Below are 17,871 nucleotides of genomic sequence, written 5' to 3' on the forward strand. Positions count from 1 at the left end.
CCGGGCTAAAAATATACTTAATTATTTAAATGTCAACGCAATAGGGTGGCGCCTCTTCGCCGTTGTCCTTGCCGCGTTCTCCCCAATATAAATTTCCGCGTTTCATGGCGATTCAAATGCCGGCGGAGAAAGCACATCCCGAAAACAGGAGTCCAGCACGCACACATTTCCACATGTCCTTTGCTTTCCGGAGGCGAGTCACATTTCCTGCCTTCGTCGTCCTTCGGTGTCCTGCTGCCCACTCTATTTCCTTCTCTCTCTCTCTCTCCGTCCGTCTGTCTGTGTGTGTTTGTTTGTTAATGTGGTAAAATGAATTTTCAGTTTCATTAGTTAAATTGAATAATGGGAAACTTTGTTCGCCGCATTCGACTCACTGTTGTTGTTGATGTTGTTGTTTTGGCCATGCCTGGCCTGGAAGCGAAAGTTACACTTCCGTTGGCAACACAAATACACAGCCACTAACTAACCCACACCCAACACACACACACGCACAGACAGACACACATACACACACGCACAAGGACATGGAACCGGGCAATAAAGCAAATTTATGCAAACGATAAATTTCGTGCGAGAGAAATTGTTTGTTTTGTTTTGTTTTGGGTTCGCCAGTTGTGACGTCGAGGGGAAAATGCCAGGCGGAATAAGCGGAGGACGAGTGTAGTTAGTGCCTCTAAGTAGCAGTTACCAATTACTCACCGTTTGGGCCCTCGGCTCCAAAGGCATTTCTGCGCTTAAAGCCCACTTGTGTGAAGTTTACAAATTTAATTTTAAACTACACGGAAACGAAGCGTAATTAAATACTTTCAATTGGAAAAGGAAAATGTTTGCAATTTATTTCGGTGGTTTATGGATTTCATTATATGTCAAAGCGACTGGTTTTTTGGGAGGTAATATAAAACATATTGAAAATCTGTACAGCGACATTCCCTTTATGCTCTCAGATTAGAGAAGCGCTTCAGTTTACCAGTCCGGAATATGCAAAGTTTAAACTGTACTCTCATTAAGCGAAAAGTCAAGCACACACAGACTGCGGGTGAAAATCTTTCGCAACAGCGATTACACGGCAACACTGGCAACCAACCGCAGGAGCAGCCGGCAGAGCGAATCCGGCGGAGAGCAGTCGAGTCCGGCGGAAGGAAAGGGCACTCCGGCTGAGAGACACGGCTGAGTAATAAACACGCCGATGACTATTTACAAAGTGTTAGCTGCGGGTCCTTGTTGCTGCTGTTTTTGGGGCGTTGCGGGTGTTTGCCGGGTGTTTGCTGGGTGTTTGCTGGGTGTTTGCTGGGTGTCGGTAGCTAAACCTTTGACTCAAGTGAGATTACGATATGCTACATAATAGAAACTCGGGCAGCCGTGAAGAGCTGGCTGGGAAGGCTGTCCACCAGGAGGTGTCTGGACTCGTAGCTGTAGCTGTGGCTGTGGCTGTGGCCCCAATGGCAATGAAACATTTTTCGGGAACAGCAGCCAAGGGGCACATGGCTGTATGGCCGTATGGCTGTATGGCCGTAACTTGCAGGCATTTTACGGCCTTTTGGGCAGCAGAATGGAGTTCGGAACAAAATGGGGAACAAGTGGAGGGGATTGGGGGTTAGCTGTCTGTTCTGCGCTCAATGGCTACTAACAAGCAGCCGGCCAAGGTGAATGCGGTTAAAGTGTTTTCGGTTAAAGCATTTCGTGGGCCAGAGCATTTGCATAAACAGTAAAACCTTCGCACCAACGCCAACCGGGCAAACAAGCGAACGAGCCAACCAACCAACCAACAAACAGGCAGTCGTGCAAATAGACAGAAGGCCAAAAGCGACCGGGATGCCAAGGATACAAGTGGCAGGAGCACAGACTTCCTGTTGCTATTGCAACCGGAGTTATTTTATTTCCGTTTCCGGACACGCACACTTGTAGCTGAGCTGACTAGCCGGAGTCGAAAATGCGAAAATGCGCCTGCGGTTCCCACCTTTCTGCGCCCAGATAAATTTTCACTAAATGCACTTTTAATGGGCTCGCTCCACATCCTCCGCACTCTCCGGAAACTAAACCGAATCCGAGAACCAAGCGAAACGAAACGGAGCCGGAACAAACCAAATGAGCCACCAGAGGTGCGCTTCTTGTTGTCAGATATTACATACTCTCTGCGATCTAAATCTTCAGCAATAAATGAACCTTGATTATAACCAACTAATTTATTAAGTTGCCAAATTGATATGCAAATTATATATCCAAGTGTTGGGACTTAAGCCTTGGCTATTATGTTTCAAATAGTTCCAGCTGTGCAATTGTGATTGCTAGCCTGTAAAGTAGTCTGTAAATGGGCCAAAGCGAACCTGCTCATCTCCAAGCTGCATTTGAAATTGTATATGTTGCTATTTTTCGACAGCACGGATGGGTGTCCCGGTGTCCTGGTGTATTGGTGTCCTGGGATGGAAGCGGCTGGGCACGGGAGGCTGTGGCTGCGGTTTGTCCAAATAAAGCAGTTGAGTTAGTTATGCGCAGCTTGCGGTTTCGCTTTGACTATTTTTGCGTGCAGAAATGCGAAATGCGAAAAGCGAAATGCCAGCGGGAGGGCAACGAGTTTGGCAGAGGCTGTGTAACTGTGTAAAATGGCAGACGGACTAATTAGGAAATTGTACGCTTTAATGCAGCTTCCACAAAATAAACGCATAAATTTGTTATTGAATTTACACGCAAAAGCTGGAGCGTAGCGAATTTTTGAGGACGACTGCGGGGACGCCCAACTGTGAAAAGTTTGCACACAAAAGCGAAATGTCCTGGCCACACACACATGTTAGCCATTTATGCACTTGAACTTTTGCTGCTCCTCTGAGCAGGGGGGGTTAGAAAATCGAAGTTTTAATTGGATTTGCGATTCAATTAACAGATTTGTCAGCATGTAAACTGTTTTATGACGTCGCAACAGCGACAGCAACTTCTGAGCAGAACAGCAAAACAGCAAAGCTAAGCTGACGCCACCTTTCAATGAAATTTATTGAAATTGATTTGCCATTTTAATGGAGTTAAGGTGGCCAGTGCATTCCCAGCTCGGCGTTTAATTGAAATCTTTTAATTAGTTTGATTTTCCAATCAAGTGGCATAGAAGACACACAGGAGTGGCCATTTCCCTGCGGTCGAGCACCGCCCACAGCACCTCCTCGCCCAGCTTTCCCCCAGCTTTCACCCAGCTTTCTCCCAGCCAAGGAAAGCCAATTAGTTGCAATGCCTTGAAGTATGCTTTCGGGGCTGTGGGCTACTGTCTCGGTTCGAGTTCGATATCCATTATGTTGTTCACGTCGATTGTCTGTCGATTACAAAGTCCCCCAACCCATCCCATCCTTCCTTTCCGCTCGCAGAGGAGCTATGCAAAGAGGAAAGCGCTCCCTTCTCGGGAGTCGTTGCGCAACATAATCATTATCCTTGGCTTAACTCGAGTGGCAGCAGATATAGACTACAGACGGAGTGCGGAGTGCGGAGCAGCGAGGGTTTGTGCCAGGCTCTGCCAAAAGGATTTCGCCTATTGATTCCACAAAGTGAAAGCCAAATCCACATGATATCAATTTGCTTTCAACGTTATGCCGCTGGCGTAAATAACCGACGCAGTCGGCGGCAGGGGAGGAGCGAAACACATCCAGTGGATTTCGGGACTTTGCGTGGGCACTGGGAACTGGGAACTGGGAACCCCTGGAACCGAGCTGAATCCGGCGCAACTGAGCGACTTCTAGCTCCTGACAGCCACGGGTGTTGAGCAGCGCGGAAGCATCCGAGTATCAAAGCCCCGCATTGAATGGAGCCCATGAAAGGCAGCCACTTGGTGGCATGCTAATGTTGCAGCACATCTGATTCAATTAACTAATTAAGCCGAAGCTGAAGCTGAAACTACGTTCTGAACAGAATCGATCTTCTATATGGGCAGCAGATTTATGTTGGTTGGTTGCACGAGGTCCTCTAACCAAAGATGTCTGAATTTAATAACTAGTACGTATGCTCTAACATAGATACAGAGACGTCCTTTGCTGGGATGTCCTTTCCTTCTGCGGCACCCACTTAAAACTATTCATAACTTGCATTAGCTCCATCGCAGGCATACCCAATTACGGCGAGCTGCCGCCCACAGTCACATCTTGCCACAAGCCGCAAAGTCGCAAGCCAAGACTCTGCGGCGAGTGCAAAGTACGCAAAGAACGCAAAAAACGCAACAAACCCGCCAACAAATCCATTATGAGCTTATGCTGCGAGCGCAGTGTAAACTTTTCACACGAATCGCGAAAGCCTTACTTTTTCCGCGCCGAGCAATTATTTTAAATGCGCCGTCAACGCCGCCAAACACAAACTAACCAGACAAACAGGGGAAGTCCCGGATTTCGACGCCGGAGCAGCTCGGATTCCTCCGACTCCGTGCGTGCATAATTAATTCAGCGCATAAATTCAAGACGGGGCCAGTCGCCAGTCGCCAAGGAGCTGGCAAGTCTATGAAATTATAAACTTTATCCTTTCGAGGCGCGAGTGTCAAATGGCGGCTGGCTTTCTGATGTCGCCAGACAGCAAGACAGTCAGACAGCCAGCCATCCACAATTCCCGCGCGCGACTTTAAATAAATTAAAAACCCTGAACGATTGTGCCAAATGAAAATGCTCCTGTGTGTGGCTAGGAAAATGTGCCAGCTCTCGAGGGGGAAAACGGGTGGGAAAACTAATCCAAATGTGGCAGAAGTATTCGATACAGATCAAACAACTTTCAGATAATTAAAACTGAAAGAGAAGAACAAACTGTTCGGCGAAGTGAGACATATCCTGGCCAAGGATGGGGATATGCAAATCCCGCAAAGGACTCAGCAATGGATATGCAAATTGCAGAAGAGAAGAAGCAATGGAAAGCAATGGAAAGTAAGCAACACAAGTAAAAGCGGGAATGAAGAGCAAGTTAAGGTGAGTGCTGCAAAAAAGTCCCGATCAAGTATGGAAAAAGGATTGAGGATTGAGGAAAAGGACGAGGAAAAAAACATGCCATTCAAGCATTTTAGCAGCCTAAATAATAACTGTTCGAGCGGAATTCAGTGTTCTAACAACGTTTGTAGTCGGCCATTCTCATAAAAATACAACCAGAAGCTGTCGCCAGTCAGCTCACCCGTTTCCCATTTCCCATTTTCCATTTCCCCGACACTTGCCGCCTTCAATATTGTGTGCTTCAAGTGCTTTTGCTCTTTGCATTTTCGCATTGTCAGCAGACGGCGTCTGCTCCACATCCTTTGACTTTGATGCCTCGGCTTGGTCCTGGCTTGGTCCTGGCTCCGCTCCCTAGACTCTTTGGTAATTGAAAACGCAAGTTAATTTCTCACTTGCCTGTTTCTTTGTTTGCTGCTCGGCTCCAAGGATTCAGGAATCTCCGTTGGATGGGTGGACTGGGCATTGTCGCACTTATTGTATTAAGAAGATTTTTCGGCAAGTTTTCGTAATTAGTAAAGTTTTGATTGTGCGCCAGCCAATGTTTATTTGCCAACTGCTCCAACTGCTCAAACTCCTCAAATTGATTTCAGTCCATGAAAATCAGCATAATCCGACAGCTGGCAGCACTTTGCATAACTACCCACTATCCGAGCCAGGATGCCTTGCCTCTTCAAAAGCAGCTTTGCACTTCATTTTCCCCAGAGTGGCCCACTCTCTGGTTCTCCGGCTCTCATGGTCAGGGAATGCATACATTTGCAGGTGGAAAAACACTTGTCCCCCGTAAACCGTCAACCGTCAACCGTCAAGAAAGTTCGAGCGATTCGGTGTCTGCCAACATCGACCAACATCGACCATCTATCGGCATTCGAGTCAGGACTCGGGGCAGTAAGTAGCTTAGAACTTGTTTTGCCCACCGAGGCGGCAAAAAGTGCGCACTTCATTGATCAGCGTTGCTGGGAAAATATTCAAAATTTGCTCAGGCACGATGCGATAAGCAAATGCATATGGCTTTTTTGCCAACTGTAATCGAGCATTTGAATTTGCATTTGCAAATGTGCAAATGTTCCGGCGAAAAGTTTGCCGCCAACGCAGAGATGAAAAAACGCAGCGCCATCGTCCAGAAAGTGGAACACTTTCAAAAACCAGCACACTGTTTGGGTTTTAAATTTACCTATATAGGTTCTTTCACTCCAAAACACTTATACTGCACATTTCAAGACAGTTTTTTTTAGAGTTTGTGCAACTCGCACTTCGCTTTTGTTCGAGTGTATCTCCGCTTTCCCGGAACTCTGGCCATACAGGTGCCAGCGACAATTGTCGCAGTCACGTAAGGATCAAAAGCGCCGCAAAAAACACGGACAGAGCCCTGACATAGATGCGAAAGCAAACTGTCATGTGGCAAAATATGCGCTGGTGTCCTCGATGGACAGGCCGTAGTCCGTAGTCCGTAGTCCATAGTCCGTAGTCCGGAGTGCGAGGTCCGTTCATATCCTGCCTGCTCGGCATCCTGTTCGTCGTGGGCTGGGCACACAAATAAAGCTTTGATGCCATCAAATTGTGTTTGATGGCGGGTGATAGGCAGCAGGTGAGGCCATTGATTGATTTTACCCTCCTGCAAAACAAACTAATAAGCGAGCGCAGTTGGGGAGACAAGCCTTTATGGCGGTGCAACAGTGCGTATGCGTGTTGCACACTACGTATACGCAATGTGAGGCGCGCTGGCATGAGGTGGGCGCACTTATATGGCAGCAGCAATCGCTTTTAAGCACCGAACAATGCAGCTTCCACGCATGAACAGTTCGCAGCTGGATCAAAGTTGCTAGCGCACACCGCACACACATGGCACACACACACACCACCCTGCTGCATTTGGCCTTGTCAACACATCCTTGCAGGTGGGCGGGATCTGTGGACAAATTCCCGCGGCGAAGCATTGTGCAACTGCACACAGCACATGTGCCAAATTCCCCGGATTTATTCGATATGTTACTTACAAATTGTGGAAACCCCAAAAGAGGAAAAACGACCATAAAGCTGCGTTCCAAATGTGAGGGGATGAAATTCAACAATATGCACTTTGGTAGTTCTTAAACTGCTCAATGTCAAACTCACCCTAAAGTTAAGGAACTCTTTAATTCTTTGGAAATTGAATTGTTGTTAGTTCTTTGAATATTCACAGATACTGTACATGAAACTTCTACCTGATATCTACATGTCAAGTGTTGAGTTATACAAATATAGTACGAATCTTTTACTGCGTAACATACATGTTGTTTGTCTACAAATTGTGTACGAAAGTATTGGTTGTGGTCTTGGCTTGAATTCTTCGGAGTCTCTGCTATTTATACCCTTTACTTGTACATTAAAGGGGTGTATTAGACCGCTAAGAACACGTAAGAGGTAGAAAAAAGCATGTGTAACCATTTAAGGTAAATCATTTAAAATCATAAGAAAGTTGAAACCTCGGAAATCTAAGAAGCTAGAGGACTGGACTCTGTCCGTTAACTATTCAAATATAACGGACAAGACACCAAATAGGCTTTCTCGAATTACTTTTGAAAATCGCACAACCCTCTGGGGTAAGCACTCGAAAGCTCTTTCAGGACATGCGCAGCAGGACCCCGCTGACCTTGAATACAAACTACGACAATAGAGTGAGGCGAATCACAGAGAGCAGCAAGCCAAAGAACGTTGTGCCAAGCCGAAAATTTATGCGCGGGCAACAAAAGGCGTTCGCATCGCCGTGAACGTGAGCAGACATCTCCAGAAAAGCAAAAAGCTGAAAAACCCAAGAAGCATGAAGGGCCTGGCACAATTTGAACCCAAGACCAAGCCCCTGATGACCAACCTCTGAGAACTCTCGACGATTGCCGGGGGTTGTGAGTTGCCATCGGCTGCGAAATGTATAATTTGCAAAGGTTTTCAATAAACGTGGTCCGCCGAGGGCCAAGGCTCCTGCTCTCGAGAACCTCATATCGGAGTGTTTTATCGGAGGGAATGAAATTCTGTACTCTGATTGCGGAGGGCTCTCTCGCTTGCTGGCGATGCTGTAACCACGAACTGCCCGTCAGTAGAACGCGAACTGTGGCCACGGCAGCAAAGCGGGTCTTGTGCACAACTTTGCGAGAAAAGTCTTATTTGTTAAAGTTCTCAAATAAAAGGTGTGCTAAGCCATTCATCTCAGAGTGTACAAAAATGCTTGGAACTTCCTATATCTAACTTCAGAGCACTTCTAAAGCTTAACCTAAGTCTACGCCAAAAATCAATTAATATTTGTGTGTAAGTATGCCAGCATCCATGACATTTCGTCGTTCGCTTTGCCCTCTGCGCGCTATTTTGGGCCAACACGTCACTAATGCCAAACTGCCTGACGTCACAAACTTCCCACGCAGTTCCCAAACAGCTTCCCAGAGCTTTGGCAGACACTTTGGCGCCGCTCTGCCATTAACCATTCCATCAGGTATTACCAATCAGATAGCCAAGAGTCTGATGCAATGCCAACCTGGCATTTGGTCAGAATCGTCACAGCCCGTCAGCTTGTACTTGAAATTGTACTTGAAATGCCAGCCACGTCGATAAGTACTGGGCTTACAGTCGATCTCCAAATTAATGAGCCTCGTCCGGTGGCGCAGGACACATAATACCCACGACCCACCTATTCTGGAAAGGTGTGTTTATGGGCACTGGGCACGCCAGTGAAGTGTAGGTATCAAATGGCCCACACTCTTTCCCTTTTCACGCCAGTTCAACGCCTTGAAGAATGGGATAAACCCTTGGCCTTGGGGGGAAGCCTGAAATTTATTGGCATTCGCCAAATGCATCACAAAACTCAACTTAATGAAAGCGCTTAAATTGTTCTCGGAGTCTGAAAACCGCAATTTGTCAGCCGATGTCAGATGTCGGAGATTAAAAATCAAGTACACAGTTTAGTTAGGCAGAAAATATCAATTAATGAGCGGGATAAGCACTTGACATCAGAGGATACCCTACAGGCTGTGAGGCTTGAATTGAATATTTAAGCAGCCAAGACAATCAGCTGATCGGGTTCGGAATTATAATGCTTTTGTATCTCAAACGAGATCCTAAGACCCAGTAAAGCGGTTGAGTAACGAGTTGAGGCGCTCTTAAAGTGCCACAAATGCGGCAGAGAAGTCGGAATTTAATTTAATAGGATTATCGCACTTAGAAATACCTTCTAACCGGCTGCTATGACGTCGCTGGACGCACGGCCAATTGTCGTTAATTCGGGATTATGCACACAAATTGCTAATAAAGCTGAGATTAAGCAACCCGATGATGGGCACTTGAATATTTCGGTTTGGGAACCAAAAACCGGCCGCGGAACAGATCCAAATAAATATCGACAGTCGGCCGAATCATCAAACCACAAACCATCAAAGCCTGGTCCTCAGCCTTTGTTTCGTTGGTCAATAAACTCGAGTGGCCGAGGCGAAATTTAGGTTGAAGTAACGCTCAAAGGCGGAGCAGAGAGTGTTCGCAGTGATACGAGTTATTTAAGTAAATTCTACTGGGAAATTGCAGATGCCTCGCCATTGTGCTCCGCTTGGCGACGAATGGAGCAGACTTTGAATGACTTAATTCAGTGATCTGTGTGGATGCAGCACAGCCCGCGGCATCTCGCGGATATATTCAATTATAGATCGGCAAGTGGGCAGGAATAGATTTGAATATGCGCGCGAAAATCAGAGCGTCTTATTTCCATCTAATTTGCATTTGCGAGTGACAAAGGCAGCCTACGTGTGAACGGGAAGGAAAAGATACACGGCAAAAGATACTTTCGTATAGTGCTGTAGTGCTCTTAGTGCCAAGTGCCGCCCGAAGACTGGTTACCACATGGGTAAACAAACAGAAAACCTTCAGCCAAATTACTCTTGCTCTTGAGCTTGTCGCTGTGTATCTGTTAGATAAAAAGCAGCATGTACCTTTTGCCGCCCGCCGAAAAGAACAAAAAAGCACCAGAAACAGAACCATTTCGAATAGCCGTCGAAAGACGGCCACGATCACGAGAAACTTGTTTTTCGGGGCAATTTCAGATTCAAAATTTCAGAGATTGCCGGTTAGAAACAAGCGAGCCTCTCGAGCGAACATCGAACACGTTCGAAGTAGCGCAGAGCCGAGCTTTACGGGTTTTCAGAAACCTAAAAAGTAACTATGCTTATAGTAGATGTAACTACTATATGTAACATCCCCTCATACAGTGCACTTTAAGGACGTGGGTTATAGTTATATATTTTCTCTCCGTGCACGTGGTGACATGTATGTAGGTGAGTCACACAGCCGACCAGCCCCGAACCCGACTAACCTCTGGCTGAGATTTCCGGAGCGAAGATGCCCCGGAGCGCGATGGAATCGCCGGTGGTTGGCAGTCTGCGTTAGCCGCTGTTTGCGTGCGGTTCTGCTTCTCCGGCGGAACTTGTTAGTGAAACCCACTTGGTGCGCGGGAAACGCTCAGCCCTCTTAAGGTAGCCGAGCTAATCGCCTCTTAAGTACTTAGTACCTAGTTCTCGGCGTTGGGCAAACACGCGTATCATACCATTTGAGCAGATAGAAAATGCTTGCTTTGAGTGGGCAACGCGCAACACTTGTGTTTGTGATCCGCAAATTCGACAAAACATACTCTTATTCTCGACAAATTAAAAAGGTGTTAATATTATACAAATGAAAAGGCAACGGCGGTAAAACACAAATTCAAATTAAAACGCATGAGGCGATTTCGGCAACTCATAAAAAAGCCATTAAAAACTGCCCACAACAATTTATGTGTGCAGATCTGTGGTATATACATATATAATATATGAAACGTACAGCGAAATGTTCAATTCCTGTTTAATTCCTGTATTTTTAGAATTTGTTTTCATATGCACTAATCGTGCTATTCAAGCCGGTTTACACTTGTTTTCTTTTTTAATTCAATCAAACGAAATTCCTACAAAACTCCTGATAAGAATTGGTTGGTTGAGATGTGATGTTGATAGCACAGCTGAACCCTCAATCCAGAGCTAAAAACTTAATTGGGAAATCAGACTGGTAGAGTCTGGGTTTTATTTCCGATTAGCTTTATAAATATATAATGTTCTTCCGCTTGAAAATGAGTACATTCCATATTATTCTCGTTACTCAGTGGTAATTCGGATGCAGATGGCCCTGCGTACGATATCGCTGTTATTTTGCCAGCGAAATGTATAATCTTTTTGCCATTAGCTTCAATTAGTTGATAGACGAAGCTAACTATGGATGTACTAAGCACTGCCTCGAAACTGATACTGTGATTAATACGGACTACACAATGGCCAAAATTAATGGATTTTGTTAGTTCTTTGCGGCTCTGTGTTTATGTTTAGACTCAGGTGCGCACACGAACACCCCACCAATTTCATTTTGGATGAATCAATAGTGTGCTTTATATCTCGATTCATGCAAAATTGGGTCAAGTAAATGGGTAGCTACGCACTGAAAGAACTAATTGCCTTGAAGTGAACTAATGACAAAGCCTTTCACACGAAAAGCAAAGTGAGAAACCCCCTGAAGACAGTGACTGAGTCATGATGCAAGCCCAGTTGCATTGTGAATTCCACAGACGTAATTTCGCTTTTTTCCGGATCGTGTCTCACCTGAATTCCGCACTAAATAGTTAGCATTACGATCCATAATCCATTCGAGCATTGCATCAGGCGAGATCTGGAGTAATTGGATCTTTTGGGCCGTTTTCACTGCGTTCGGCTTGGCTGGCCAACTGGTAAGCCAAGAACATCGGATGGCCAATTAGCAGTCGAGGGCTATACTATAGATCGTAGCTATGGATCTGGTGTTCATTAGTTTGTTCACCTGTTTGTTTTGCTTGTGCCATTCTACCAGTTATTCCATAACTGAATCACACTTCGCATTGTTTTGTTTGCTTCTCTCGCCTCTGATTTTATGCTAATTTATGCGGAGCGTGGGTCCAGTACCGGCCTTTGCTTTCGCTTGAGGAAGTCACCTCTTCCCCTTCCCCTACTGACAACTGCCATCTGGCATATGGCTTATGGCTAACTAAGGTAAACAATTGGCATGACCCAATCGTGTAAGGGGCGTGGCCGTGGGGGGATCCACTTCCTCGGCTTTGTGTCGAGTTCATAGGCTCACACGTGCCATCCACCGGGTGGCTATCAATCAATCTTCGGGACCTGTCAAGCTTTTGCAGTGAAAGGAAAGCAATAATATGAATTTTTGGGTTTAACGAACTGCAGACGAAATACTTTTAAGACGGAGTCCATTGCTTCCTCCAAATGATAATGAAGCAAATATCCCAGCGTTCATTGCACATTTCGTAGAGATTAAATAATAAACTCGAATCTGGCAGCGTTTTTCTCCGTGCAAATAACACATTAAAAGGCTGTGCCCAAAACACTCGCACATAAGCCAGGGGCCAAGGTAAAAGTAGAGCAAGCTCTTCTCGCTGCCAATGACCTCTAATACCCTTTCACTCAGAAAAAGAAGGCAGGGAATTGCCATTGAAAACAGAGGCATTGCCTTCACTCGGAGTTTCCAAGTCCCACATGAAATGGCAGCAAACATTTGTGAAACACCAAGTTGAGACATCTGATAAAAGGCAGCAATTCACTAATTCACATGCTAGCACATAATATAGAATTTAATTTTTGAAATTTCCTCTCAGCTCAATTAGCACGCCATTTCTCAAAGTCAACGCCAGAAGAGCTCAGTCCCTCCAGACACAAGTAAATGATTATCACCATAAAAAACGCAGGTTCATTAACTAAGAGGTACTTAGTTCGAGGAAAAATAATTTCCCTACAGCAGCAACTGTGTGTTTTAATAACGTGCTATGCAAAAACTATTTCTATTTATAGTCCTAAACTGGCTAACACGTTGAATTTATGGATCTATAAAGCGTGGTGTAAACAAATCCAAGTAATTAATTCGGAAAAGGCCAAGGCAAAGCATTTTGTGAAAGCGCAAACTAATAGAAAATGTTGATAATAATTATAAACTAATAATACTTTTCAGAATACATTTAAAGACGAAACCCCAGTGCTGACAACATGGAAACGGAGTCGCTGAACCGCAAGAACTCCTCGCGGAAGAGTTCGATCGTCAATGGAAACGGAGATGCCTCTGCCAAGTTGACCAACGGCGATGGAGATGGCGGCGGAGGAGGAGAGGGAGAGGTGACCCTGAAGGCCAAGATGAGCCTGCTCAATGGCTGCACCGTCATAGTGGGCTCCATCATCGGCTCGGGCATCTTTGTGTCGCCCACGGGAGTGCTGATGTACACGGGCAGTGTTAACCTGGCCCTCATCGTGTGGGTCATTTCCGGCCTCTTCTCGATGGTGAGTGCGAGCTCGTAAACACCGCTAACCTGATATGCAAATGGGCAAATGGGCAACTGGCAGTAGGGCAGGCGATCACCCAGACCAGACACCTGTTGCCCTTGCTGCAGGTGTAAATGAGCAGCTGGTGAATGAGCAGCTGGTGGGGAAGTAGTTGAAAGCACGTGTGGTTGGGACGGGGAAAGGACTTTCTCGTTCAATTACGAATGCTGGCAGAGTGCCGCTGCGACGCTTAATGAAATTATTGAAATTCCTGCACCCAATTCACCCCCCTACAACCTCCCACACCCACACAGCCAAAGGCACGCACACAAACATGACAAGTCCGTGTCAAGCGCACGAAGTGCCTGCTCCTGCTCAATAAAATTGCGTATACGCCGCAGTGGCGGTGACAGATGACAACTCCTGCGGCACTTTAAGCAGCAAATACATTCAATTCAATTCAATTCTGCTGTTCAGTTAAAGTTTGAAGCAAGGCATTGAAGATTTATCCGTATTTTAGGTGGGTGCCTACTGCTATGCGGAGCTGGGAACGATGATCACCAAGTCGGGCGCGGACTACGCGTACATCATGGAGACCTTTGGACCCTTCATGGCCTTCATCCGCCTCTGGATCGAGTGCATGATCGTGCGACCCTGTTCCCAGGCCATCGTGGCCCTCACGTTCAGCACCTACGTCCTGAAGCCCTTCTTCCCGGAGTGCGATCCTCCGGAAGACTCGGCCCGCCTGCTCGCCGTCTGCTGCATTCGTGAGTTTCCATCGCTTTCTACCATATGTCGTTTGCTAGGTTGCTAAGTTGCTAACTGGTTTATGGGGCGGAAGAACCTCCCATGAACCGCAATCTCCGCCATCGCGTACTTGACCCATAGATTAGAAACAATTTCAATGCACTCCCGCCGAGTGGTAAGCAAATGAGCATGCATCCCAGCTTATCAGTGAATCGAGTGGCTGAATAGAGTGTTTTGTTTTTTGATTTAGCTGGCAATAAACATGTTTTGTATGTCACATTTATCATAAAATTACATTCTATTTTCTCTATGAGAAATGATCGAATTCCGTTCTATTTACACTATGAATAATAATAGTGCGTAAAATAACAAAATTCCGATTGCACTGAATAGGAATAACTCAATATTTTATCGGCCCACATTGCAAATCAAACTAGTTTATAAATAGGAGCAATGCTTATGCTGTGATAAACCTCGATTACTAAGCATTTGCGGGTGTATTGCCCTTTTGATTTTCCATGAACCAACTTGCATATTCAATCGCAATTAAAAATCAATCATTTCCGACTAAACTTTATTTTCCTATGCTCCCCATCGCACTTGTTGATAGTCGGCGCTTCCTCGCATTACTTGCTTAATAGCAGCAGTACTGATTTAATTATGCGGAATCAAGTGCGTTTGCTCAAGACAATAGAGGGGGCCATAAATAACGAGTTGTCACATGGGCTCATGAAACTCCTCGCTTTATTACATCACCCAATCACCCACATGGGGCATGGGTCGCTCGCATCTCTGGACTGATATCTTCGGCGTGACTCCAAAGTCGTGATGGTGGCTCGAAAGTGGGTTAGGCGGCCTTTACACACATAGCAACTACATAATATATTTAAATATATATTTATTTCACTCTTCATTTCGCTCGCTTGCATTGCAGTGGTGCTAACCCTAATCAACTGCTGGGACGTAAAATGGGCCACTGCTGTGCAGGATATCTTTACGTATGCAAAAGTAAGTCCGCCGGATGGGATTTCCTCGGGTTAACTATTTATAGCCATGTAACTATTGCTCCCTTCGCAGCTGCTGGCCCTGTTTATCATCATTGCCACTGGCGTCTACCAGCTGTACCTCGGCAACACGCAGTACTTTACGTTCGATAATACGGACGCCAAAGTGACCTCCATCGCGCTGTCCTTCTACTCCGGACTGTTTGCCTACAACGGCTGGTAAGAGGATTACGCACCACATCACAGCGAAGGCAGTTACTAATTGGATTTATTTTGTATATTACTGCCGTTGACAGGAATTACTTGAACTTCATCATTGAGGAGCTGAAGGATCCCGTCAAGAATCTGCCCCGCGCCATCGCCATCAGCTGCACCCTGGTGACCGTTGTCTATGTCATGGCGAACGTATCCTTCTACACCATCCTGTCGCCGGACGAGGTCCTGGGCTCCACGGCCGTGGCGGTGACCTATGCGGAGCGCGCCTTTGGCGTGCTGGCCTGGACCATTCCAGGTGGGCTTCTACATTAGGGATCTATCATAGGGATACCAACCTGTTACCTTCTTACGTTCTTCCAGTCTTTGTGGCCATGTCTACGTTCGGAGCTGTGAACGGCATCCTGCTGACCTCCTCCCGACTCTTCTACGCCGGAGCCAACAACGGCCAGATGCCCGAGATCCTCACCATGATCCAGATCCAGAGGTTCACTCCCACCCCCGCGGTTCTGGCCATGGCCCTTCTGTCGATGTTGTACCTCACGGTTTCGGACATCATTGCTCTGATCAACTACGTGGGCTTTGCCACTTGGGTGAGTAACCTAGTGTGCATCTCTAGGCTGCTAATTAACCCTCTAATCCTCCCTTTAGTTGAGTATTGGTGTGGCTGTGTTGTGCCTGCCCTGGCTGAGATGGGCCCAGCCCAATCTGCCACGTCCCATTCGAGTGCCCATGGTGTTCCCCATTGTCTACCTTATCGCCACCATGTTCGTGACCGTGGTGCCCATGTACGCCAGTCCAGTGGAGACTGGCTACGGCATCCTGATGATCCTGTCCAGCATACCCGTCTACCTGGTGTTCATCGCCTGGAAGAACAAGCCCATTTGGTTCCAGAAGACAATGGGTAAGCTCTTGAGGTTTCGCACTGACTCAGCTGAGATCTGCTTCCTTCCTGTTGATTTCCACTTTCACTTGAAACTTATTCACGCTGTGATCCCCACCCATTTTTGATATTCTAGGCGGACTGACACAAGTTCTACAGAAACTGATGATGGTTGTGCGTCCCAAAGCGGCGTCAAAGGTTTTTAAGTTTGCTATTTATCCTAGTTTTACTTCGGTTCTGCCATTCGACTCACTTGCCTGCCTTTACTTGCGCACTTATCTCTAGAAGAACTACTAACTCCACTAACTCCACTAACGAACCACAAGTTTTGCAACTCCAAACTTACTTTGCACCCCTAACTCTAGCCAACTAGTAGATGAACCTACCTCAGTCATGGCCACCCATCTAATCCGATCTGTACTTTCTATACCTTCCAGTAAGCCTCACACGATTCCTACAGAAAATGCTCATGGTACTCGGAAAGCAGACGAAACCAGCTCAGGTGTAAAGGTGAAGAACGTTCTTCGGGGAAAGCAGCAGAGATAATATTTCAAGTTAGCCAAGAGCAGAGAAAGCATTTAAAAGCAGCCACTTGATTGCAAGATGCATTATATAGACAACGCAAACGCTTTTGTGTAGCCAACCAATGATATACACACAATGATACGAAAACACACAACAACTTCTGCCAGCTTCTGGGCGACTATACGATATATACCATATATATATTTTTATATACACATGTAACTCTTAAGTTGAAGCCAGGTCCAGTGGAAGCTCCCAGAAGAAGTCAGCTCTGGACGCAAACTTATTAGAAAGACTGTGGAAGACTACAAGGAATCAAGGAGTCCAGAGCTGATCGTAAACTGGGTTCGAATTTGGCATTTTTAAACGGAGCTGTGCAAGCAGAACGAGTCTTTAGGATCTTCAAGTATTCCCGGAAAGTGGTTGAGCAAACAGCGAAGCCCCGATAAAAGCTATTGTTTATTAGTTACTGCATTTGAAAACTAGTTTTTTGAAACATTTAGAACCATGCTCAAGGCTTAGCTTGAACTAGAACTAGGCATTGAACTAGGAGAACGCTTGAACATACTCATCAGAATCTACAGGATCTACAGAGCTAATTTAGCACCTACAAATCATGAACATTTCAGAGCACGATTGATTACTTTATTATTGAGTTAAACGAATCTAGCTTAAGTGACACCGCAACTAAATTCCATTTGTCTAAGTTAATACGTACATTTAGGTTGCTCAGTTTAGGTTTCATCGTGCAGGTGTGCATCGTAGAGGGTCCTGCCTGTACAAACCCCCAACCAATATACAAAACCATCGCCTAATGCACATATCCAACAAGAGGAACGATTCAAGTTGTTGAACGAGAACAGGAACATTGCCAACATACATATTAAATATACTGAGAATAACACTCTATGCAAATTGTTGTCTAATTACGAATTGATCTAGCACTAAACTTGATTTAAACTTTCATTAGTTGTTGTTGCTTTGAGTGTTCGTCACTTAGTGTTATTCATATAAAAAGATTATTGCCTATTTAGCATTCACATATTGACCTATTTAACTGTTACACATAAAATATGGAGCCGCAACTGGGGAATCAGTTTAACTACTATGAAACATATTGTTGACAATAATATTGTATTTATATATAAATGTATATTATATTCTATTATATGATGTATACCCTACAACCTCTGTATTTCTGGAAATAAGAACGATAACGAAAACTAAATGGA

The 17,871-nt window shown here is 45.6% G+C and overlaps 1 protein-coding gene across 3 annotated transcripts; it reads left to right on the forward strand.

Annotated features, from left to right (window-relative positions):
* Positions 1-8,082: 8,082 nt before the first annotated feature.
* LOC122619759 (Y+L amino acid transporter 2) lies at positions 8,083-17,852 on the forward strand. 3 transcript variants are annotated; one of them, XM_043796871.1, is made up of 10 exons: positions 10,324-10,420; positions 12,963-13,285; positions 13,788-14,034; positions 14,949-15,022; positions 15,092-15,237; positions 15,315-15,529; positions 15,595-15,824; positions 15,883-16,135; positions 16,251-16,312; positions 16,552-17,852. In XM_043796871.1, exons 2-10 carry the CDS (start codon positions 12,998-13,000, stop codon positions 16,552-16,554), a joined length of 1,518 nt encoding a protein of 505 aa, XP_043652806.1. In that variant the 5' UTR covers positions 10,324-10,420; positions 12,963-12,997; the 3' UTR covers positions 16,555-17,852. The 3 variants fall into 3 exon arrangements, with proteins under 3 accessions (XP_043652804.1, XP_043652806.1, XP_043652803.1); XM_043796869.1 differs by lacking the exons at positions 10,324-10,420; positions 16,251-16,312 and adding an exon at positions 8,083-8,216; XM_043796868.1 differs by lacking the exon at positions 16,251-16,312.
* The last annotated feature ends 19 nt before the right edge of the window (positions 17,853-17,871 follow it).

The sequence above is a fragment of the Drosophila teissieri genome, chromosome 3R (genome assembly GCF_016746235.2).
Source record: "Drosophila teissieri strain GT53w chromosome 3R, Prin_Dtei_1.1, whole genome shotgun sequence".
In the NCBI taxonomy this organism is placed as follows: domain Eukaryota; kingdom Metazoa; phylum Arthropoda; class Insecta; order Diptera; family Drosophilidae; genus Drosophila; species Drosophila teissieri.